This window comes from Chlamydotis macqueenii, chromosome 7 (genome assembly GCF_036417535.1).
Source record: "Chlamydotis macqueenii isolate bChlMac1 chromosome 7, bChlMac1.mat, whole genome shotgun sequence".
NCBI classification, from domain to species: Eukaryota; Metazoa; Chordata; class Aves; order Otidiformes; family Otididae; genus Chlamydotis; species Chlamydotis macqueenii.
This window is the reverse complement of record NC_141562.1, coordinates 29204688-29228759: the sequence shown is the minus strand read 5'-3', so window position 1 is coordinate 29228759 and position 24072 is coordinate 29204688. Positions and strand designations below refer to the sequence as shown.

Genomic DNA, 24072 nt, shown 5'->3' with positions numbered 1-24072 from the left:
AACACCACTCTAGTGAATAAATACCAGCCGTACTCAAAGCTAAACCCATTCCTGTTTTTAAGGCACTTTGAAAAGCATGATATTAACCTGCAGAAAATGCCCATGGCTCGCTCTTATCCAGTCCTTCCAGTCCTGAAGGTGGTAACTGTTTTTTCTCAACAGAAAGAGGTGTCTTAAAAACAGACTCAGTAGACACTGTTGAAAACAATCTCCACAATCACGCCTGTCCCAGTGCTATCAGCTTTCTAGATAGGCTGCCAAGTTGGCAGCTAAGAAAATTTGACTAGCTAAGAAAATGAATTTAGCATACGATGCCAGATTCTACTTCTCAGTCACTAAAATGCTCAAGTAACAAACCAAGTTGACCATTGTTTCTTATCACCAAGCAAACAAACTCCGTTGGCAGGAAAACTGCATTTGGAAAGTGGCTCTCTACATGACTGAGATGGGCTCTGGTTGCTACAAATGCCAGCCCTCACATAATGCTGGACTCCAGGTGGTCATCAGCACTGTGAATGACACTGTCAAAAAACTTAGCCTGCAGTTTGATTTCAATGTCTTGCTTTCAGTTCATCTTCTGTTGCTCTGCAGGCCATATTCGTTACCACAGGAATAACTGCTGGTTTCACAGTGCAAGATTTTCAGTCATTACTGGCTGTCTTTTATGTTCATTTTTAGCCATAGCGATAGCTAAAATGCTGGATCAGTTTTTAAAAACAAACAAAGAACAAATTACTGATCTGCAAATTGCACGTACTGTTTAAAATGTCCTGGTCTACAAACATCCACAGACTTCCATAGATCAGTCCCTAGTCCTTTCCCTTCCAATCAGTACGAAACACTAATTGGCACATGGACTAGCACACCAGAGAAAAGAGCTTTTCCCATTGAAATCAGTGAAGAACACTTCTGTGCACTTCAAAGGGTAGAGAAGGAGGTCCCAAGCAAGCATGTCCATTTTATAGCCTCATCGACTCCACTCTTCTGACCTGAAAGTGGAATACGTGAATCACAACAGACACAGGCTGACTTCTGTGCTGCCCTGGACCAAACCAGAAGTGTTATCTTTGGCTGACTCCACCAAAGGCAGGAAGCAGGAGACCCGTGCTCAGCCTCTGCAGGTTCTCTGCTGGCCTCCAACCCAGCGAGCAGGCAAGGCTTCAAGTGAGGTGGAAGCGAGCTACCTGAGGGACCGTCAGTTTCCTACTCTAGGTTGCCTTAGAGGAAAAAGGAAATAGTTGTGGAACAATGCAGACAGAGGCTTTAAATAACTATCAGAGAGGTGCCGCTTGCTGGAAGTTAGAAGTTTTCTCACAGGTCTCCCTGCAAACCCAGTCGCTGCATCCCGTCGCTGACAGGTCCACAGTGCGGTGCCTGAGCTGGCAGAGGGAAGCACACGACCAGCTGCATCAGGGCAGAAGGGAAAAGGATGATTAGCAAAAATCATTTTGTCCCTCATTTCATTCATCCACGGCCAGTCCCTGCGCGGTGGTTCGAAGCCAGCTCTCGATCTCAGAGCAATTAAAGGAAGCGTCGCCGCCTGCTGCGGCTGGGTTAGCCGATCACCAGCCTCCGCTGTCAATCCCCAAGCAAAGGCCAAGGCAGACAGTGTGTGCAGGGCACGTCGGCAAGCTCATTAGCAAAATCTGAAATTACAACACATCCCGGAATGGGGGCGGTGCGGAGGCACGGCACAGACACAGGGAGGGCCAGGTGACTCCTTCCCCACGGAGCCCGGGTCACACCCCGGACACTTTGTGTTTCCGAGGGGAGCTGCTGAGGATCCCCCAAAACACGAGCACGGGGCGGCGGCTGGGTCCCAGGAGCACTAGCTGATCGGGTTTGGCGACATTTAAGCCCTCGGCGTTTAGAACGACACGGCTTTTACTGCCGTTCACGTTTTAAGCAACAGCACGATTCACGCCGCGAATCCCGAGGCGCTGCCTGAAAAGGGAAATCACAACGCGCACATCCCGTCTGTTGGACGGTGGCAGCTGGGGGTTTGATTTAAAAAAAAAAAACAAACAAACAAACCCAAACAAACAAAAAACACAAACCAAAACCAAGCCCCTAAGACCGAGTTCCGCTTTAAGGACTCGGCGCCAGGGGCAGCACACTCCCCACCCCCCAGCCCCGTCCGCCACTCCCGCAGGACCACAACTCCCAGCATGCACCGCGGCATTGGGGGCGGTCCAGCCGTCGGGTGCGCTGGCGGGGCGCCGCGCGGTGCAGGCAGGGAGCTGTAGTTTCCTCGGCGGAGGGCGCCTTACCCTCTCGGCACTGCGCTTGCGCGTCGCCGTGCGGGAGCCGCTATGCCGGAGGGGAAGGCAGCGTTCCGGGAGGTGCTGCCCAAGCAAGGTACCGGCGGCGGGCGCGGGAGGGCAGGCGGCCCCGGCCAGGCTCCGGCGTTCACGCACGGCTCTTCTCTCCCCTCGCAGGACAGCTGTCGGTGGAGGACGCGGCCTCCATGGTGCTGTGCAAGCCCAAGGTTCTGCCCCTCAAGTCGGTGTCGCTGGAGAAGCTGGAGAAGCTGCAGCGGGCGGCGCTGGAGGCGGCGCGGCCGCCCGAGGGGTCACCGCCGCCACGGGCCTAGCCCCGGCCGCACCCGCGGCTCAGCGGTACCCGCTCTGTAACGGAGGTTGCGGATTAAAGGCTGGCCGGGAACGGAGGAGGTGCTGCTGTTGTATTGGCAGGGGGGGCGGTGGGAGGCTCCTTTTCTTTCCATCAGGTTCCACTGCCCGCTTTCAAGCGGCGTTCCACATAACGGCTCCGGGCATGCCAAGCCCGACAGGTTACAGAACTCTGGTAGGCGCTGCTCTAGGGACCCGAGGCCAGGGCAGATAACGGGGTTAAGCGCATTACACAACCCCACCGGTCTTCCAGCAGCCGACCAGGCTCACTTCGGTGCTGCAGTGCTTTTCTCCTGGGGCACAGTGTGTGCCCGGCCCTGGAACGGCCATTCCCAGCATTTCCAAACAGCTGAAATCCCGCCACGAATCTGAAAAACGTAAGGGAAGCGGAGAGGCTCTGCTGTGTTGCTTTAAGAGTCTTCCCTAGATCCATCTTGTTCTTTAGAAAGGGCTTGGGAAAGCTGCAGCACAGACATGTTCAAAATACCCCAGTGCCAGCCTGGATGCTCCTACGCAAGTCACTTGTTTTCAAAAACATATTTGGTAGATACTTACCGTGAGTTTTATTATTCGCTGCTCTTCTGCAGATAATAATACAATAGGGCGGTGTTAGATGTACAGCTTAATTGCGCACACTTCAGAGATGTGAACACAGTTAAATTCATTCTGTTTTATAAAAGGAGGCAGAAAGGAAAGCTTCACAAAAAATATTTTTTAATATGTTTTATCAGAACTTTTCACTTTTCCAGTTACATAGAAAAAAAAAAAAGACAGTTTGGTTCCTGGGGGCTAAAATCAACCAGTGTTCTCCCCCAAAACAGATGAATTAATTTTATGACCCAGCTCCATTTTCTTGGGCTCTTTAAAACAAAGAAACAGCTATTTTTCCTCCCAAAGCACAGTATTTCTTCAGCAGCAATGGAAATGGGATCACAGCAGCTTAACTTGACCCTCTATAAAGCTTTGTATAAACCAGTGATTTTATGGTAACAACACTGTCCTTGAAAGAAAAAGCGGCAGTCAGACATTAATGCAAACATGGAATGATTAGGTCATAAACATGTGGCACTTAAAAGGATAGCTTATTTGAAGGCACCACCACAGCAGAGTGGCCAGTTCTACTATATGCCCAAAGAAAAAAGTTTTATTTCTGAAATTTATAAAACTATTTAAAAAAGAAAATGATTTGTACCCAAAACATGTGCTTTTAAAAAAATATGAACTGTGCTAAGCAACTCTTAAAATTTTGGTATATTATATATGTGTATACATATATACATACACACACCAAAAAAGCATGCGTGTTTGTATATATATATAGACAGACATCTATTTTCCCTTTATAAACTTCTAAGGCTTCAGGAGTTGGTTCTTACATTCAGTAGCTTTCTAGCTTAAGACGACCTCCATCTCCTTCACTCACAAAACGCTTTCTGCCCCTGTAAGAAAACAGAAAATATCTTTTCAGTTATTCAAAGTAGCATCGCTCTTTTGGTTTTTTCTTATCACTCAGAAAAATCTTCTTTTGGTCTTGGAGTCAAATATACGGTGTGCAAGTTCAGCAAGATCAGCTGACATTCTTGAACACTGGTGAATTCCTTAAGATTCATCTGAATCTTACATCTAGGCTTACTGCAAGAAGCTTTCCAGTATCTCTGCTGACAAGCCCTTTCCACTTTGCTCACCTTTTAATGTTCACATTTGCAAAGGATGCTAGTTTGAAAGCCTAGTAATGGTGTTTTTCTACCCAAAACTGAAGTACACAAGCTAAAAATCAACATGACATGACAGACAGGTACGAAGGGATCAGGTGTGTAGAGTTTCTTCCGCGTAAGTGTCCTATTCTCTTTTGCCATAAACACTAGAATTGGTTGTCTCATCTTAGAACTCTATTCATGGAGTTTGGTATGTTTAAAACATTTTTAAAGCCACTTTTCCCAGTTTTTTTTCCACTATAGCTGACTGTTTTCGGCTGTCACCTACATGGTTCATTGTGACGCCTGAATCTTCCATCTCAATATGGCACTAATCTCTACCAAGCAAACCAGCAAAACAGAGGTGAGGCAGGCCTTCGTCCCCTGGAGAGCACCCAGGCGCGCTGCCTGGACTCAGAGCCTTACTTTCCTCAAGTGTTTATTCCAGCCTCCACATAATAGGTTTCACATCAGTGCAGCTTCTTCATAAAGCCCAACCAGCCCAACCCTTGTGATTCTCCAACCTCCATAGTTTCCAGATCCAGTCTGTAATACTTTGGTCATAAGATCCTGCTTTCTGTTACCTACAATGAGGATAAAAAGCAGTGCATTCACCTATCTACAGTAAAACAAGTACCTTGAAGGACAGAGGTCTCTCAGTGGTTTGGAGATTATTCCAGCCTGAAAGCATTCCTCTACAAACCGCTCAAGCACAGAATAGGAGTGTGGCACATCCAAGTTAATATCTGGGATTTCACGATAAACTCGTTCATAGCCCTGCAATGTAAGAATTCAAATAATGATCTGATTATTCTATGAATTCATTACAAATTTTTTACATATATATATATTCAATATAGTTTTATGGACAGTTTCAACAAACCTGAAGCAGAGCAGCTGCAAGTCAATAAAGAAGCAAGGTACAATACCAGCCAATACCATGGTAATACACAACTACCTACTACCAGCTGAATTTTAAACTTCTTTAGAAGCCAGAAATCCAGACAGTACAGCACGTGTGTTAGCCTGGCTGCTATCACATGGACAGTAACACAAGGAAGAAAAGTTAATTATTCTTCCATGTAGATCAACAAAACGTAGCCACAAGCATCCACTGTAACAGTTGATGCAGTAAGTGAAACACTGGTGAGAACCAGAGATGACTTCAGTGCTTCCCACTAGCAGTGTGGCTAGGTAAATTTTGACACAAGTCTTCTGTGTGGTACCTACCTAGTTTGCCCTGGGACAGAACAGCTATCCTGTATTCACACCTACAAGCAAATCCATGGATGACTCCAACTGTGTAAATTACTAGCTTCTATATACTGTTCTAATTAACTTTTGTAGTTAAGTGGGTTCTTACTGTTCTTCAGTTACAAAGAACTGGATCAAAAGAAAAATTGTATTTCAGAAAAATGAAGCTATATTGCAGCATTTTAAATGATCAGTTTTAACCATTGCATGGCATAAAAGCATTTGAAGACTCACATATTCTGTACCTCGCAGTCCTACAGAGAACTACTGCTTGGAATTGATTTGTACTCTTCCAGTACATGACAAGCATTGTACACGCATCAGTGGCAGATTATGTGTATGAGATACAGAAAGACAATGGACAATTTAAAAATAGAAGCAGTCAGCAACAGAATACAAATAGTACTTAAAAGAAGGTAAAAACGACACAAATCTTGGAAGACCTGACACAAAATTCTTTAAATGCCACACTTACTCTTTTCATTTGGTCCATAGTAATGACAGAAGACTTCCAGAGAGATTTCAGCAAGTCCAGTATCATTTTAAAGGTCTTTTCTCCAGTTGACTCCAAAACCATCACAACAGCCTAAAACAAAGGCAAGTGGTTCAAGTGCACGTGCAAGCATATGAGGTGTAAAAAGGAGTGCATTATTATGCATTTTCTGGGGAGACAAGTCCATTTGTTACATGCACTCACAATTTCAATGTATTATTATTTGAAAAGAAAAACTGATGAAAAGTTACTTGGATAAAAATAAAGGGTATGAAAAAAACAAGAAGCACTAGACAGTGAAAAGCATTGCCTTTCTGGCTGTGGTTTGAGACATACATAACTGTATCTGTATGGTTGTTGCAGTACAGATGGCAGTTAATTTTGTTAAATTAATTTTATATCTCTTATTTTTTTTGTATCTGTTATTTTAGAAGAACTTAGAAGTTTAAAATCTACAAATCTCCACAATCCCCATCAACTAAAAGGATTCTGTTTTTCTATCATGAAGGAATTTTCTAAAAGGAGTCAATTGACTGAAGAGAAAATTTTGTAGATTGTGGGTGTTCAGGTTTTTCGCTAAACAACCATTTCCCAGTTTGGCAGATAAAAGAGTACAAATGGGAACAGTCTCTCAGATACAGCAAAGAAGATCTCTGTCCTTTAGTCTGGTTCCGAAATATCTCTGAGCATTTACAAATGTGGTAGATGGAACAATTTACCCAGAAAAGGAAGCTCCACAGCTTAACAAAAAAGGTAACACCCATTAGAATACTCACACATCTGAAACGAAAAGGAAATAAACACCAAAACAAAGCATGGGGTTTTGCTGCTGTTCCTCAGTCTAAAAATAAACCAAGCTCTTCTTTTTCAGGAGCCTATAATAACCTGAATTCAGCTATTTACCCAACAAAAGTTAATTCTGGATCTTCCCAGAGTTAGCAGCAGCTTACTTGTTGTGCACTGTGCACACGAAGTATTAACTTTACATGAAACAATTTAGTTATTCAAATAACACCAGAACTCGCAACCTGAGCTTCAGATTCCAGTTATATTATTTGCATGCCCACATCAAAACAAAGTCAAACCTCCTGGTATTAGTGACAGTTATTAAAGGGACTCTGAGTTCTCCTTACTTCATATACAAGTTCATGGTGAAAATGGGGTACTTCCAGTTCCTGAAGGCAACGTTCAGCTTCCAGTACATCTCCGGAAAGCAAATACTCTTTCAGCAACATATCAATCTATTGAATTTTAAAACAAACAAAAAGCCCAACACTAATTAGATATAAAATTTAAAAGCTGTTAACTGTTTTGTTATCTGTGATCAACCCAGCACCAAGTTCATTCCTGAAACTTGCTGCTAGTGTTTTTATAGATGTAATTGAGACATTGTCAGCAACCTGAAACACAGCGTAAGCCAAATAAATACCTATCCATAGTGTTAATGCAGACAAACAAGCACCAAAAACCTTGCTTTATAAGATGCATATCACCATAAAAGATCAATACAGATACGGTTAAGTTTATCTTCTCTCCTGAACTCCTCCTCCTATCATCTGTTACGCTCAAAACCAAGAATTTTTAACATTACCTTTTCATTTAAGCCTGCCTGCTTTATAGCATGGATCTGTAAACATTCCTGTTCCTTCCTCTCTCTTTTACAGTTACTGTGCTTTTAATCAGTGATGGCAAAAATATAATAGTTTATCTAGCTTAACCAGTTTTATCTTGGCTCTTCTAATTACTTCACCATTTTATATTGTAAGCTCTTGAAAAGCTAAGTGCTTAAAAGTTTTGCTTAAAGCAAAAATCAAATAAATGTATACTTGCAATTCAGAATATTGTACTAGCATGTTCCCACCACTGACAAATACCACAAAATCAACAAAATAATCAATTTTTAACTACTTTTTGTAAATAAATTATATATATTAAAAAACACACAACGAAACCAACACTCAAAACATCATTTTGCTAAAGGATGTATGTATCTCTTCACTCTGTCCCAACACAGGCAAGCTTAGACAAATGGTAAACTCTAGAGAGGAGAGTTTTGTAGAAGTCAGTTACCTCTTTAACAAGATGTTTCACAGGTTGCTGGCCACCTCCCGACCCCCACACATTGTCTATACGCTTTCCACCCTTTGTCATACTCAGCAACACAGTAGCTCGGTCCAGCGCAGCTCTAGAAAGCAAAGTTAATGTTTTAAAAAGTTATTACAGAACTTCATTAAATGGCATCTGTAACTTCCCCCACTGCCATTCCTCTTTGAGCAAAGTGACCAGATCCCTGCGAAGAGGTCAGGGTTAGCAACTCCACAGGGACATCTGGATCAAGAAGCCCAGAAGGTAGCTCTCCATGTTTCCTTTCTGCCACCTTTACACTTTTGTTACCTAAGCATGGTGTAACCAATCTGTGATGCTAGTATATCTGAATCAATGCAGAACCTGAAACACTCTCACAAAACAAAACTCAATATTTTATTATGCAGAGGTGGATTGTATCCAGGCTCCTCCAAGAATGCAGTTTGGCACATGTATTTTAAACAAAAGAGGCCCAAGTTACTTCCACGCTGAAAAACAGCTTTTCTACAGAAATATTATTTTCTGTTTGGCTCTAAAGAATTGTGAAACTTTGACAATTTAAGCCAAAACAGCACTTCAGAAGGCAAATACGTAGTTGCAAAAAGATGGTGTGAAGTAGGAAATCTTGCTGGTTCACTGAGAAAAGAATGAAAAAGGAAGTAAGGTGGAAAAAAAAAAAAAAAAAAGAGAAGTCCCACATCCCGTTAAGCACCATCCAGCTGAAGAAGGAACAGTTATCCCCAGTCCTCATTTGGGGGGCTAGCCAATAACAGTAACTCTATTCACCAGGACTTAACAAGCAGAAAAGACTGGCCAAGAAATAGCAACAGCAGCAAAGCATCCCAGATGTGCAGTATGCCAGCTACAATCCTTCAAGTCACAGCAGACATTTGTATAACTGATGGATGATTTTCGGTTTGAACCCTTACGTTAGGCAGATAAGCATTTTCCTTCCTTCTAAAAGTACCCAGCTATAATTGTTAGAAATTGAACTTCTGGAAGCTACAAGAGTTCCACACCTCTCTGTCAAGCCTGAAATATGCACTTGTAGGGGAAAAATAATAAAGCTTGACTAGTTACTAAAATGTCCCTCTCTTTCAGAGATACCTTCTTCAAACTTCTCACCCTGACATGGAAAACAATTATACTTCTTGATGAATAAAGCATTACAGAGTTTTGGAAAGCATTGCATAAGCTCCAAACCTCTATAAGGCAAAAAAGTTAATCACTTGCATATTTCACAACATATTTACAGCAGCTGTCCTGATGCTATATTTACTCATTAATCTCATTAAAGCTTTTTCTGAAGACAAAACAGTCTATAATCACTTCTTGTTTCAGCTCTTTTTTTTTTTTTTTACCCTCAAACATAAGCTGGATGACAAGCCTGACAAACTAAACTCAAATCTATTAATACATTTTTCACAAACTTTCAATATTTATCCTCTGACCTGAGTCACTCTGGATTTTGTTGCTGCTGTCGTTGTAGACTTTGTGGGTTTCTTTTTTATTGTTTCAAATTGAAAAATAAGAAGATATACAGAACCACATGATTTATCCCAAAGTCCTGAATTCCTGATCATCATCTTTTGCATTTGGAATAGAAAACTGTAGCTATATAGAAAGCAAGAAAGTTACCGAGCTTGGACACAATCCACAGTGCCTTTGTAGCCATCTATGTAGGTACTGCTTAGAATCCCATCTCCAACAGCTCTAGCAATAAACTGTCCCACCAACTGCAACAAACAGAAGCATTTTCAATTAAATGTTGAATTTCAAAGTATTCCTAAGTACACAATTATAATACGCTTGGTTTTCAGATTTTACTTAAATGACACATCTCAAAGTAAAAACACAGCCTGGAAAACTGGTAGGGGATTACAGATGCTAAGACAATCCATAGGTATTTTTCAAAATACAGAGTCTATTTCAGTTTACTTGATCAATTTTATCCACAATTTAAAAGAAAAGGCTTTTGACTACTAGCACAAAACTTTACAATATACCTGTGGTGCCCTGGGAGAATCCAGCACTAATTCAGGTAGTTCTTTCAGCAGTCTATCAAAGGATTTTTCCACATCAGTTTTGCTTACTATGGTCCCACAAAGGTCGGTGATAAGCTTAGATGTCATTTCCCTGTGACTGGCCTTCCCCTCTAATGCCAAGGACACAGCCAGCACTGGCACACTGTATTTCATTTCACCAAGGTTTAAATCCTTTAGCATCTCCTAAATAAGATTTGAAGAAATAGATTAAGATTTCATAATTCTTCTTATATAAATATATTACAAATATATAACTATTTATATGCTTATATTTATATATTTACATATATGCTTCTGCTCATGTAATTAATATAACTGCTTAGGTATTCTGATTGCATATTTCTTGCGAACATCTCTATACCTTTATTTATAGCTGGTGGTTGAATTCCCTTGTATGCTACAGGTTTACCCTCTGAAGTAAGTAAGTAAAAAGGTATGCGACATACCGAAACTTCATTAGTATCTCCATGTTCAAAATATTCCTGTATGATTGGTGTTAAAGTTTTTTCAAATGCTCTTTCATCCAGAGGTAAAACTACTGTTTCATAGACGCAGTTCTCCTATTTCAAAAGGGAACAAAAGCATATACCCTTTTGTAAACAGTACTGTCTCTTCTTAAATTTTACGCAGTGCTAATAGCATCAAAGTATATCTTCTAAATCCTTAATGCTTTAGTCTTGGTAGTCAGTATTCTGCCAGAAAACATTAGATGATGTCTTTACTGTTAAAATGTGGGCAACGGTGGCTAAATGTCATGTTCCTTCTAATTTGAATTTACTGTTAGCTGAATTCAACTGAAAGGCTGAAATTACTGTTAAACAATGATAAATACTCCAAACTCTGTTCCTATAATTCTGCTGACACCACATGAACACAGAGATCAGGTGTCTATGTACTATGTACTGAATTGAGAGCAACAAACTCCTGTCCCAGCCCAGCAGAATTAGCTGTGCCACAGCACAAGATTTAACTTCCAGCATCTTTCCCTGCAAGTGGCACTCCAGTTCCTGACAGCAAGCCTGCCTGTTTTCCCTCTTCCTTAGTGACCGCATGACCAGACAGACGATAGTATGTACAAATCAGAAAAGGCATTTTTCAGTATATTTGTGAGCAAGCATTTCCTAAAGACTGAGCATTTTTCAGTATATTTGTGAGCAAGCATTGCCTAAAGACAGAGCAACTGCCTCCTGTATAACTTGGTCCTGCACAGTTCCAGCACAACTAGATTTCCCCACCATAATTCAGCTTTCTACTCCTCACAGACTACACAATTAACATTTAGAGCAATACTACAGATCACAAATCACAACTGAGAAGTATTCGAACTAGTGCTTATTGTAAAGAAGCTCTCTATCATCAAGAAATATAGCAGAAGTTCGAAAGCCTACCCTTTAATCACATCAGTCTGTTTTCAACCTTAGAAAAGCTAAGCATACAGAAGTTCCATGCAATATTCATTCTTCATTAAACTTGCTTTTATGCACTCATCAGCTTCATCTTTAGTAGCTATCTCTGCTAATGTAAAGGGTTGAATTGCAGGGAAAAAAAAAAATTATACTGGAAGGTTTTGATATTCCCACATACCATCCTCTCAGCAGCCATGGCTACAACAAACAGCCTCTGCTCAAAGGACACCACCATCGCTCTGCTGATGTTATACAGAATTTACTTACAGTCTTACAATTATATTGATCTTAGAGACTTCAGTAATCTGTGTTTGTAATCACTGTTTCCTTTCCCCAGTGATTTAATGTTACAAAGCACACTTTGCCCAATGAACTTTACTTTTTTTGTCCCCCTGATAATATGGCTGTAAGGTACAATCTTCCACAACATATCCTAAATAAACACATGCAAAGAAGATACCCACGCTATCAACTATGCACTAGTTTGAAGTGTTTATACCAAGTAGATATCAGATATCGAGAAGGTTGGGAATACAAGGAAGAGAAAAATGCATGAAGAATACTTTCTCAGAAAGTCTCTGCTGGATTTTTAGCATGGTGCCTGTTTGCAATATAGAGCAGCATTGCAACATCCACCTCCATCAGAAAAAGTAGCGAAAGTACACACCTAGAAAAAGGGTGCTGCCTAGTCAGGCACAGAAAATGCGCTCATGGGGTAAGATTTCTGAGTGTTACACTGCACCACTTTTACACTGGTTGTCTTTAACTAGCCAATAATCCAATCTTGAACATAAAAATGAGCATTTAGTACAGCCAGGCTGATGTTCACATAACTCACAAGGTCAAACTTCCATTAATATAAGCATCACAGCAATTGAAATCAATGAAGGAAATAAAAACCAACACTGCAAAGAAACTATTTGCCTACCTGGTCATCATCATAATTAGGATCCTTAATATCTACTTCTTCCACATCATACACTTGACCTGGTGTTCCCCAAACTCCTTTACCACCTGCTCCACCTGGCAAAATATGGTACAGTAAGCAAGGACCACCCGTTTACAAAGAATACTTCTGAGTTCAACCCAGTGTTCTTTCACTTAAGAGTGATGTATCACTGCTTGTGCCCACCTCCTGACTCTTAACAATATATGCTGAAAAGGGTGTGCGTGTTTGACGTCTTCCCACTTCAGCAACCAGTACTTTCATCACTTTCCAGTAAGATACTAGCAGCAGTATAAAATGGCTTTCAACTGAAGGCTGAAACTGTACTTTCAGATATAAACATGCTTTAAGTTTGCATGAATAACAGTCCTGTGTACCACCAACAGTTCAAATTTGTGTGTTAAATTTGCTAAGAAAATGTACTTAAAGACAGAAGTTAATTGATGATACACATACAAAATTTTCTGATAAGAATGCCACCTACTATTAGCTCCTATTGCCACCTGGTATCTAGCATAAAGAACCAAATGCCTGTACAGAGACTGTGGCCTATGAAAATGATTCCCAGAAGAAAAAAAAAAATTACTATGTTTTGGACAGAATCTTTATCACGCTACTCTCTTTACTAAGCTACACTAACCTTTCTTTGGCAGACCCCTTCCCTTTCCAGACCGGGATCGCCTGTCCAGGAGCTTCCCCTTTGGGCTCGTTGGTACCACAACTCCAGTCTTCAATGTCTCTCCATTCTCACTAACAGAGTCTCCTCTCCCAGAATCTCTGGAAGAATTTTTCCTCAACCGTCTTTTTGCTTTAGCATTTATTTTGGCTTCAGTAATAGAAGTTGCAGGAATCGAATTTCCATTGATTTCAGTCTTTCGTTCCTCAGACCCACCATTTTCTTCATCACCGGAAAACGGAGCATCACTTAGATTCTCAAGTTCTTAAAAAGGAGACAGAGCAAAAAAAAAAAATCTGTTTAGTTTTAAACAGTTTTACATTAAAATACAAAACCACATTGCATTTAAAAAGGATTACAACACTAACTAGAACTAATTTCCAACAGTGCTAAGGCAAATGATGTTGGCTTTAGAGTAGGTCTACACATCACAGTAATAAGGAGTTCCTTGTTCCCCTGCACAAACGATCCACAATCTTAAACAGAGCATATGTCAAGAGTTGGAAAGCAAATGAAGAAACCTTTTATAAACAGGTAAACCACAGAAAACCCCACCCTTGTTAAACAAAAAACTATCAGAACTCCTCAGTGCATAAGATCCAAGTGCCTAGTTCTCACTCCACCCTCTCATCTCTTGATTTAGAAACAAACAGAACGGCCAATACAGTAAATTCTGTAAGAAGTCACTAATGTTAACAGACTAGTCACTAAAGTGAAATTAATTTCCTAAATCATCAACCAACATTCCCTTCATTCCAGGAATTTCAAACAGCTCACTGGCTGGAAAAGCAATGATTTAGACTTACAAGAATACAAAACCAACATCACTCATTTTTTGAGGTTAAAGAAAAAAAAAAAAAAACCAAAACATTTCATACAAAGCCTGGGGAGTTCAGTAGCAAAGACTCAAAGTATTTTGAAACAGTGTGACCTCTCTTCTTCGTTATGGACTGTCCCTCACTATGGCTTCTGTCAAGACTGTTTCTAAAATGGCCACGGTTTATTCCCCAGCACAATCATACATAATAGGTAACTAGCTTTTTTTCATATCCAACAGATAGCCTCTCACAGCTTAAGGATCTGTACATGTCTGAGCAACGAGAAGTGCAATTATTCCACTCTTTTGGGAAGTTAATGCACATTTAAAATTTGGATCTAAAGTCTTATTTCACAAAGTCAGGATGTCCCCCACCTGAGCTGCATGGCTCAGCAGAATGTCTTACTGAGAGCATTAAGATCAAAAGCCTTTGTCATTTCTTCCCCTTCTTAACCCATCAAGATAAAAAAGGCCTCTGCGTACCTATTCTACGTGCCAGTTAGTATTCTGAGAGTCCCTGCAAATTGGAAAAAACACACACACAGGGAAAAGCCTCAGCTCTGTTACACAGCCCTTCTATTCTTGAGGATTCAGGCAAGTCTCAAAGATATAACCTACAGCCCAAACCCTAGGAAATGCAATGATGAGGCACAGAGAAGCAGCTGCTTTTCCAGCTGTGCCAAGACTGCTTTATGGAAAAGTGCACTGCCATAAACACAGAATATGAAGAGTACTTTAAGTTTGTATTTGAACCTAGCTGAATGTATTACTTCATCATTCCAATACATTCTAATTAGCAATGTTCATTTGGCAATACCTCTCAGAACTGTATTTTTTCAATTCAAAATAGGTTCATGAAAAATTGTTTTGAAAGCAAAGTGCACTAATAAAACATTTCCAACCTCAAAATATTTACCCATATCAAAGAGGATACTACACTACAAAATGAAGAAAGTTTGAAGCAACTGCCTCCTTCATGATCAAAGAAATAGCATTTAGATACCAGTGTTCACAGATGTGAATGCTATAGCTGAACAATGATGCAGCCATTCTAGTCTAAAAGCTTCATCTTTCCACGCGTTACTCCCACAAAAGCATTCCTTTTATGCTTGCAGCAAGCTACAAAAAAGCATGCATCATATCCAGGAAAAGATTCCCACAACAAGCTTTCTCAGTTTGTCTAATATTTTAATAAAACAATGAGAGATTTGCATAAAGCTAGCAGAGGGAGGAAAAAAAGCAAAACAGGTTTCCTTCCTCTCATTCCCCAGGGAGACCCCATGAGCACAACCAGCTCATCTCAGACAACTGAATTTAAATTCTTCTTCATACCCACTCTCCCATGAATTTCTCCTGTTTAGATCTGCAACCCAGCTGTCCAGAACCACACTATTCAACCACCACTTACTTCTTTCTCAGTTGCCAAAGAAAATGGCCAACAATTAACACACAAGTCCTGAATCTGATGACTAAGGATAAAAGCGGAGGCTACAGTCCAGCCTCCTTACACAATCGTGACCTCAGGTTTGAAACTAAAGGAAATCCTCCACAGGAAACATCCAACCCGTAAGACTTAGTATTTCTCACTGCATTACTAAACTGTTTTTTTTTTATATAACACTATCACGTCCAGCTGCAACCTCTTTCTCCACAGTACTATGACTGACTGGCCCTCCGCTATTAGTTACCTAGTTAGCCTGAAAAAACAGATATACTAGTTTTTAATAATTTTCTAAAATAAATAGTTTTATAAGAGTACATGAAAAATGTTGTAGATCTTCCTTTCAGCTTCTCATTTTTTGCATCATATAACACATACACATGCACATATAAGCAATAACAGTTTCTATAAACATTAAGACCTGGCTTACTATATATTAAAAAGTTACCCAAACTGATCTTATTACCCTGCTATTAAGTCTATCAGGCACACTTAAAACCTGTGCTTTTATGGTGCTACCTTAATTAACAAAGCAGTCAGAAGTACTTACCTACACACAAATTTCATTTGACCAAATTTGGTCAATTTAGACAGCTAGCAGTTTCCCACCTGTTATCCAAACAGAATTCTAAAACACTGAGAAGCAATGTATCTTCTACATTAAACTAATACTGGTTTAAAACAAGAGGTCATATGGAGCACACTGTTACTTCAACTGCATTCCATACCATCTTAACATTAAAACCTAAAAAAACCTCTTTGGTATAAAAAGGCCAGTGCAGATCATCACAACCTTTGGAATTCACAGAAAGCAACATGAAACTGTGTTAATTTGACTAAGCATCATAAAACACGTTTGTGATATGGACAAAACAGTCAATTTCAGGGCAATCTCTAACACATACTCAGTAAAACTTTTTCATGCCAGCCCACTTCCAGTCAAGCCTTTCACCATTTGTTTCCTCTAATTTTAAGCTAAACAGCTACATAAAACCAGAATTTGTACCTCTCAAATGCACCTACTCAACTTACTTTTGAACTTATTATTTTCTTCATACCAGCACTACTGGAAGCCAGTGAGGAGACCATAAGGAGTCCAGAGTCACTATTATTTAGTAAGTTAAAGACATACCAACTTTATTATTTTAACACATTTTAAAATAAATATAATTAAGCAGGATACTATGATAGATACTTGAAAGAGTTATTTATACATTTTTGATGAAAGATTTTTTTTTTTAAACCAGTACTGTTAAAAAATTAACAGATAATACAATTTTTTCTACAGAGAACACTTCAGGTCAGCTAAGCAATTTGAAGTAAAAAAAATACTGAATATATTACTTACCTGTTGGGATAATATAAATGTGGTCCTTTTCTGCTTCCATTGTTGCTTAACAGAACTGGCTGTGAAATGTAAAGTCTTAATGTTTTCCCTCCAAGGCCTAAACAGAAACAGAGAGGCTTAGGGGAGGAAAAGCACTTGACCAAATCTTGAGTGAAAAGCTGCAAAGGCTTCATTCACAAAATACAACGCAAAAATAGGGGTTTTAAAGTTATAGCTAATAATCAGTAATCAGTGAAAAGTTCCTGGGAATGTAAATGAGACAGCATCACCCTCAAACACATCTATCTAAGCAGCTGTCAGTTCAGTTGCTTATAAAAGGAGGCACCACCAGGACAAAAGCCGTTATTTTAAGGGTAAAAGCCCTCTGTATGCAGCTTCTTTTAGCTGATAAAAGCCACCTCTATCAACTTAGACGGTCCTGTTCTGCAATGCGGTTATCTATATGAGCATACACTATCAATGTTATAATTGCATCCACAAGAGAAATATTCTTCAGGTGAACTATACGGATAAAATGTTACCAATTTATCAAGTTCACACCAGCCCTTAGAAGACAAGCTGCGTTTGTCCCTCCCCTCAAGAACACAGTCTTTATGTTTTACTAAATGTGTACAGACAGTTGTCAGGCTTTCACACCTGTGCTTGTGCACCCTTCAAACACTCCTTACAGCCACCATTCAGTTTGCAAGGGATAAAGTTGAACACTTCTTTTTCTGGGTTTGGGTTTTTGGTTTTTTTTTTTTGTTGTTGTTGTTTGTTTGATTTGGGTTTTTTGGTTGTTTTTTTTTTCTTTTTTCTTTTTCTGTTACTCTCTCTTTCTCCCTCTTACTAGCAGCTGCTATTCTACAAACCACCCCATGCCACTGTGAAAGAGATGGCACCATCCATCTTTCCTTTATGTACATAAAAAAAAAAACAACACAACCAAGCAGCTCCAGAATTCCCCATACACTTTTTCACCTGCAAGATTTTCACAAATCACTTTGTAGTCTTGCGAATGTTACTGGTATTTGTGTCTGCCTCAGAAGAATTCAGTGGCTCTTTCTTCCCCTCTCTCATCCTTTGCTCCCCCGAAAACAACTTACCGTTGAGTGGCAAGATTGTGACACCAAACGACATCACTCCCTTCCCCTTTTCTTCTTTCCTTGTTTTCCCCTCTAATGCCCAGTTGCCTACCACAGACCTGTTAGCTGCAAGTGATTCATCAAAGACCGTTGGCAATAAAGAAACTCTGGCTTAGGGCACAGTATCAAGCTGTCATGATCTTGCATTTCCTAAAGTCAACCCAAACAGTTAACAGTTTTGTGTAATAAAAACTCCTCCCTGTCCCCCACCATTTTTTTAGAGAAACAATTTTTCTGAGTTACCTCAATCAATCATTCAGGAGTTCGCAAGTGGTCCCAGTCACTTTTGGTTCAGAGATTTTCTTGTATGGATCTCAGTCTAATCTAAGCAAACTGCCTTGTAAGAACCGTTTTATTCTTCCTAGTGGAATGTTCCATCAGTTGTTCACCACTTTGAAAAAGAAAACAAAGGACAAAACCTGTATTAAATAACAATCATGACTTCCATCATTTGCAATCAAGTCCTAAATTTCAAGTGCAGAACTATTTTTTTCCATGTAGAACCCTAGCTGAAATTCTCCACCTATGGCAATGCAATAAATAGCAACATAACTTCCATATGCCGTCTTTTTGAGATTCAGCACCCTGCTTTGTTTGTAACAAGGATGATGGAATAACTGAGCATTACAGTTCACGTTGTCATACTGACCAGGAGACATACTCTCAGTTTAGCAATACACCCTCTCATTAACTCAGGCCAACAGGTCTGCTGGAGCTTCAGGATGCTGATATTTATCACAGTATCAAAAAAAAAAAAATCACTTTATATTTTGCACAGTTATAGCATATAGTACTACCAATCAACTACAGAACACAATTTGAAAACCTGCATTAAAAATATCAGAATAAATAACCCCAACATTTTATGTTAGAAGAGATAATACAGGAACAAATGGGCAGAAGGAAATTTAAGCATCTGCAAAACAAGAATGCTGTGCGAGATCTTAAGATTAATCAGCCACACGACTATTAAAGTAGTTCAGTAGATCAGAGCATTTCCTAGGTCACTGAAAACCACCAATAAAATTCGCTCAGCTCTCTGTACTCACCACCACTGCATTTACTTTATCTAATTAGGCTGTTCTACCCCAGGAGGTAAATAGCAGCAAGTTAACGTTTAGGAACAACACACACTGCAGAAGAAAGCTTCCAAAACTTCTCAAGACCTTACACCTATGCAAAACATCCTGAGGAACTTCCACACAACATACACGATTTTTCTCCTCTCCCTGACTTTAAGCAAAGGCTCCCCATCAGCAGGGCGTTGGAGACCTGCAAACGCCTGCCGTTACTTCGCAGCCACACGCGAGAACAGCCGGTTAAAATTTAACCACCCCTCCAAAACCCGTGCCGCTGGAAAAAAAATCAATGGCGGAGAGCCCGGGCCCTTCAGGAGAGGCGCGACTGCGGGCGGAGGGCCGGCGGGGGCACGCCTGGCGCCGGGCCCTGCCGCCACACGGCCGCAGGACGGCTCGGGCCTGGCAGCCGTTGGCGCGGCCCGGCCGCGGAGCCCCCTCCCCTCACGGGATGGCCCCTCACCCCGCTGCCACCGCCGAGGGACCGGACGCGGCGGGCCGGGCCGGGCCGGGAGTCAGTCGGGGGATGCAGCTCCTCACGGCAACAACCGCGCCTCAGCGACCGCCCCGCGGCCTGGCCACCCTTCACATACCCGCGGGGAGGAGGCAGGGCCGCCCGCCCCGGGCCCGTTACCGGCCGCTCCGCTCCCGCCGCTCGGCCCCGCCCCCTCGGCCGCGCGCGCGCCCCTGCCAGCCTGTTTTTGTTTTCTTCCCCCCAGCGACACGGCCACCAGCGGCGCCGCGGATTGGCTGGCTCCCGCCCGCCCCCGCAGCCAATCGGCAGGCGGGGATGCCAGTGGGTGGGGACGGGAGCGTGTTCGCGAAGGGGGGGACGAGAGGGGAGAAGGGGAGGGCGAAACCACCTCGTGGGCGTTTGTTGGGGGGGAAGCGGGAAGGAGCCATTCGTGCGGGGGGGGGGGCGCGAGGCGGGGAGTGGGCCGGGGAGGAGGGGTCCCGTTGTCGGGGTCTGCGGGTCGCGGCCCGGCGGGCTGGGCACGGCCATCAGCGCGGCGTTCACGGGGAGGGGCGAAGGAAACGCCTCAGTGGCTCAGGGAGCCCCCCTCCATGGCGTGCTGTGTGCTCCCTCCTGCCCGAGGCCTGTGCTGCGGGCCCTGGGGCGCGCACCCGCCCGCTCGGGATGTCGGGCCTGGTGGTTAACGCAGAGCTGGACACGATGAGGTGTCCTGGGGGCTGCCGCATACGCACCCGGCCAGCAACTTCCATTTCCCCGCCTCACGTGCCCCAGTCCGCTCACAAAACTGCATCACGCCACAGTCCCCTGACTTCCTAAGGTGCAGGAGGATCGTTACTGTCACCTTTGGCGGGTTTCGGGTCAGCTCCGAAAGGACAAAACCTGGGAGAAGGTTTGCACCCAGAGACCCCGTGAGAGGATGAGTGGGTGTTTGCAGGGCCCGTGGCACAACCTGACCGCAAAGACAAGAACAAACAGCACAGGCAGCCACGGAAACCTTGACAGCTGTGCCTGAGTCCTCTTCAACATCGTGTCCTTCTCCTTTAATTAGATTTTTTTCCTGCAGCAAAACCATCAGAAAAATAATGTATTACCTCTCCTTTGTGTTGCTCTCGGCTAACGTGGGGATTTCAGACCTTTTGCTCCCTCTCCACACAAGACACCTCTACCTTCTCCTCGGCAGTGGGTGTTAGGAGTTCAGAGATTCTGGCAGGAGGGCTGGGAAACACCACAGCTGCCTCAGAGCTGGCAGACAGGATTCCTGCAGCTCAGGCAATCTGACAGGTAAAAGGTGCTGCAGCCACCTTCTCCACTGCTGGAACTCCTAACGCTGTGCACATTTAGCATTGACAGCATATCCATCCTTGCAGCCTTCCAAACTTTCTACCTTATTTTAGTTTACATTTACCCTTTCTATCCTATAGGCACTGCCTGGGGCCAGACACCTAATTAGAGATGACAGTCTCCTTTCTTTCATTGTCCTGTATTTTGCCTCCATTCACAGTCTCTCCTAAAAACTTAGCTAATCCTTTGTTTTCTCTCTGTAATTTGTCACTCGGGAGAGCCCAAGCAATAGCAGTACAGTGCTATGATGGAAGAAAATACAGATCACTTCTGCTTCTGGAGCACCTTTCCTATGAGGACAGGCTGAGGGAGTTGGGGCTGTTCAGCCTGGAGAAGAGGAGGCTCCGGGGAGACCTGATAGCGGCCTTCCAGTACCTCAAGGGGGCTTATAAGAAAGTTGGGGAGAGGCCGTTCAGTAGGGCCTGTTGTGATAGGACGAGGGGGTAATGGTTTTAAAATAGAGGGGGGTAGATTTAGATTGGATATTAGGAAAAAATTTTTTACAATGCGAGTTGCAGAACACTACAACAGGTTGCCCAGAGAGGTGGTGGATGCCCCATCCCTGGAAACGTTCAAGGCCAGGCTGGACGGGGCTCTGAGCAACCCAATCTAGTCGGGGATGTCCCTGCTCCATGCAGGGGGGTTGGACTAGATGACCTTTGAAGGTCCCTTCCAACCCTAACCATTCTATGATTCTATGATTCAGTACTTTTGCATTGCAGAATTTTTCAGCTGCCAGCATGATTAGATTATGATTTTACTTTTGTAGTATTTTTACATATTTTTCCAGTATAATTCTAGTCTGAATCAGTGTACTTTTGACTGAAATAAGAGCCAAACTTTCTGTGTACAAGAGCCTCTGAATTAATTTACTGGCCCAGCTCTGCATGAATTATGAAAACTAAGTTTAAGAATTAAACCAACAATGATCTGTTAAAAGACTGTGCAGTGCTGTATTTTTAATGTTGAATGCCCTCCCCATCAGACAAATGACAGAAAGAAAATCTTTCTTGTTTGTGAAGACACTAGGTTGCAGACATTTTCAAGTCAGGACAGTTCAGCATGCTCACACAAGATTTTTTTCACATGCAACCTAGAGGCAGCCTCAAAAGATGTTGCTTCCCCATCAATCAAAAAATAATTTCTAGTTTGCTCTTTGCACCTACACTGACTAACATGTAGCAGGCAAACCACTACCATGTCATCACCGAGATTTAGAAAATAAATCCTAGCTATTAGTATAAATCATGGAATTCAGCTTCCCCTGCAAAACAGAAGAGAGGCTGTAAAGACATTTTGCAGTGAGGAGGAAAGAGGTGACAGAGAAATGAAACAGTAACGAGAACCTGCACAAGAGAAGATGCCACAAAATACCACATCAGTGCATCATGCCAATTACACATTTCAAAGCACCATGGAAAATTACTAGAGGATTTTCTAGTAAAATTTAGGACTAGGTTACTTCCAAAAGACCCAAAAGCTGGGTCTGTAATCAAAAGAGGATGAAAACCCCTGAACCATGCAGCACACCTCCAGACAAGAAAATGCTGTGTCTTCCCTTTCTTCGGCTGTCTCTCTCTATTAGCAGCTGGGTTATCAATCACTGAAAATCTCATCTAGATTTGACTGCATTACTTTCAGATTTCTAAAACACTGTGACCTGAAAAAGGGCGGAAGTGCATGAAAAGTTAGTTGTATTTTTCCATTGTATCAACCAGTCTGCTAAAAGATAGTGCCTCTTTTTGCCTTTCTAACCTCAAAACTGCCTGCAATATTTAAAAGATAGCTGATGACACGCTATTCTCTGAGCTGTAGAGACCTGCTTGCTCCCTCCCCCAGCCATATTAATAGCAAACATACCACCAAAATCCCCATCAAAACAAAGAAGCAGAATTCCTCCCCCTATAGAAAAAGCCCTTTTTTTTTTTTATCGTTTCTGGCCAATTTGCAGCTCTAGGCAACCCGTGCGGGCTGCGCAGCTCAACGCCCGCTCCCCGACACCTGCGTCCCAGGGTTACCTGCGCCCAGGACCTCCATCACGCCGACCCACACCATGCGAGGACCCACCAGCAGCTACAGGCGCCCCCCCCCCCCGCACTTCCAGCCCTAACGCCGCTGGTCACCTGGAACAAAATACTTGCAGGGAGGCGAGGAGGTCACTTTCTAGTCGCCTTCCTTCCTTAGAGCCTGCTGGGTTGTTTTCAAACTCTCCCCTCCCTTTCTCACATGCTGGCCAAGCCCTCCCGTAACACCCAGGGGAGGAATCCATTGGCTGGAGTTCCCCAAAACGCGTGGAGCAGCCCTTCCCCCCGTCCGATGTCTAGTGCACAGTACACACCGCGTGTTTCTGGGCTGCCCTCGCCAGCTTTCTGCCAGCCTTTGCTTTTTCATCGAGGTTTATCTGAGCTGTAGCTGGGCTGTATCACATCGGTCGTTCGACCTCCAGCGCCAGAGAGAGCAGTGAAAAGCAGAGAGAAGTTGCTTTGGGTTAGAAACCTTGCAGAGCGTTTTCGTTGCGCTCCCTGCTGCAGATTTTGCAAAGTTTTACTTTCCATTTTAAATATTTTTGAAAGGCAGCATCTGTGCTCCTGACACCTCGGCAGTGCTGTTTGATTACAATCGAGTCTGTTACTGTGTCACTTGGAATGCCAATTGCCACACATAATGCAGACAGCAAAAATGTCTTGTATCTGTTAAATCAATCTGCTCTGCTCAGTTGCCTGTCTCTTGGCCTTCTGCTTTCTTTTCCTTCAGCCTACTTTTTATTTTTGCATTTTCTGCAAAGGTGCTTTCATAAAGTGAACTGCAAGCACAGCAGTCCCGTTCTTCATCAGGCAGCGTCAGCTCCAGGTTGAAAGGATACTAAAACACGCCTTCGCTTTTTTTAATGCTCGGTAATTAGAGTTGCTTTTGAACATCCTCCTGAAGCTCTGTCCGTGAGCTGGGAACAGGGCTGTGCTGCAGACCGGTGTGTGCTGTGCCTGTCCAGGCTGGGTACCCATGGGAGGTGGAGGGGGATCAGTTCCCGTTTGCCTGAGCGTGGAAACTGAAGTGTCACCCATCAGCATGGCTTTGGGTAAACACTTTCCCGAACCACATCTTCCCTGTCTCTGTCCTGGCTTTCCAGGACTTGCCCCTCACACTGCACAAAAAGCCTTCCCTCTTCACATTTCTGAGTACACCCTCCTGGCAGGAGCATTAGAATTGGGTTTGCTTCATAA

The 24072-nt window shown here is 42.7% G+C and overlaps 2 protein-coding genes and 1 long non-coding RNA gene across 5 annotated transcripts; 2 read left to right on the top strand and 1 right to left on the bottom strand.

Moving 5' to 3' along the window:
* Window positions 1-2227: 2227 nt before the first annotated feature.
* Window positions 2228-2668, top strand: BBIP1 (BBSome interacting protein 1). The gene is made up of 2 exons (XM_086752523.1): window positions 2228-2358; window positions 2439-2668. Exons 1-2 carry the CDS (start codon window positions 2313-2315, stop codon window positions 2591-2593), a joined length of 201 nt encoding a protein of 66 aa, XP_086608649.1. The 5' UTR covers window positions 2228-2312; the 3' UTR covers window positions 2594-2668.
* Window positions 2669-2682: 14 nt separating this feature from the next.
* On the top strand, window positions 2683-9484 carry LOC147600119 (uncharacterized). Its single transcript, XR_015259090.1, has 2 exons — window positions 2683-2805; window positions 8564-9484. It is a non-coding gene; the product is annotated as an uncharacterized LOC147600119 (long non-coding RNA).
* PDCD4 (programmed cell death 4) lies at window positions 3328-22997 on the bottom strand. Of its 3 annotated transcripts, none has more exons than XM_086752517.1 (12): window positions 22975-22997; window positions 16836-16932; window positions 13194-13493; window positions 12536-12630; window positions 10648-10761; window positions 10163-10384; window positions 9795-9892; window positions 8142-8256; window positions 7205-7312; window positions 6054-6164; window positions 4962-5101; window positions 3328-4069 (listed from the first exon to the last, which is right to left on the bottom strand). In XM_086752517.1, exons 2-12 carry the CDS (start codon window positions 16873-16875, stop codon window positions 4009-4011), a joined length of 1404 nt encoding a protein of 467 aa, XP_086608643.1. In that variant the 5' UTR covers window positions 16876-16932; window positions 22975-22997; the 3' UTR covers window positions 3328-4008. The 3 variants fall into 3 exon arrangements, with proteins under 3 accessions (XP_086608643.1, XP_086608644.1, XP_010126013.1); XM_086752518.1 differs by lacking the exon at window positions 22975-22997 and adding an exon at window positions 22870-22890; XM_010127711.2 differs by lacking the exon at window positions 22975-22997 and adding an exon at window positions 18203-18239.
* Between the last annotated feature and the right edge of the window lie 1075 nt (window positions 22998-24072).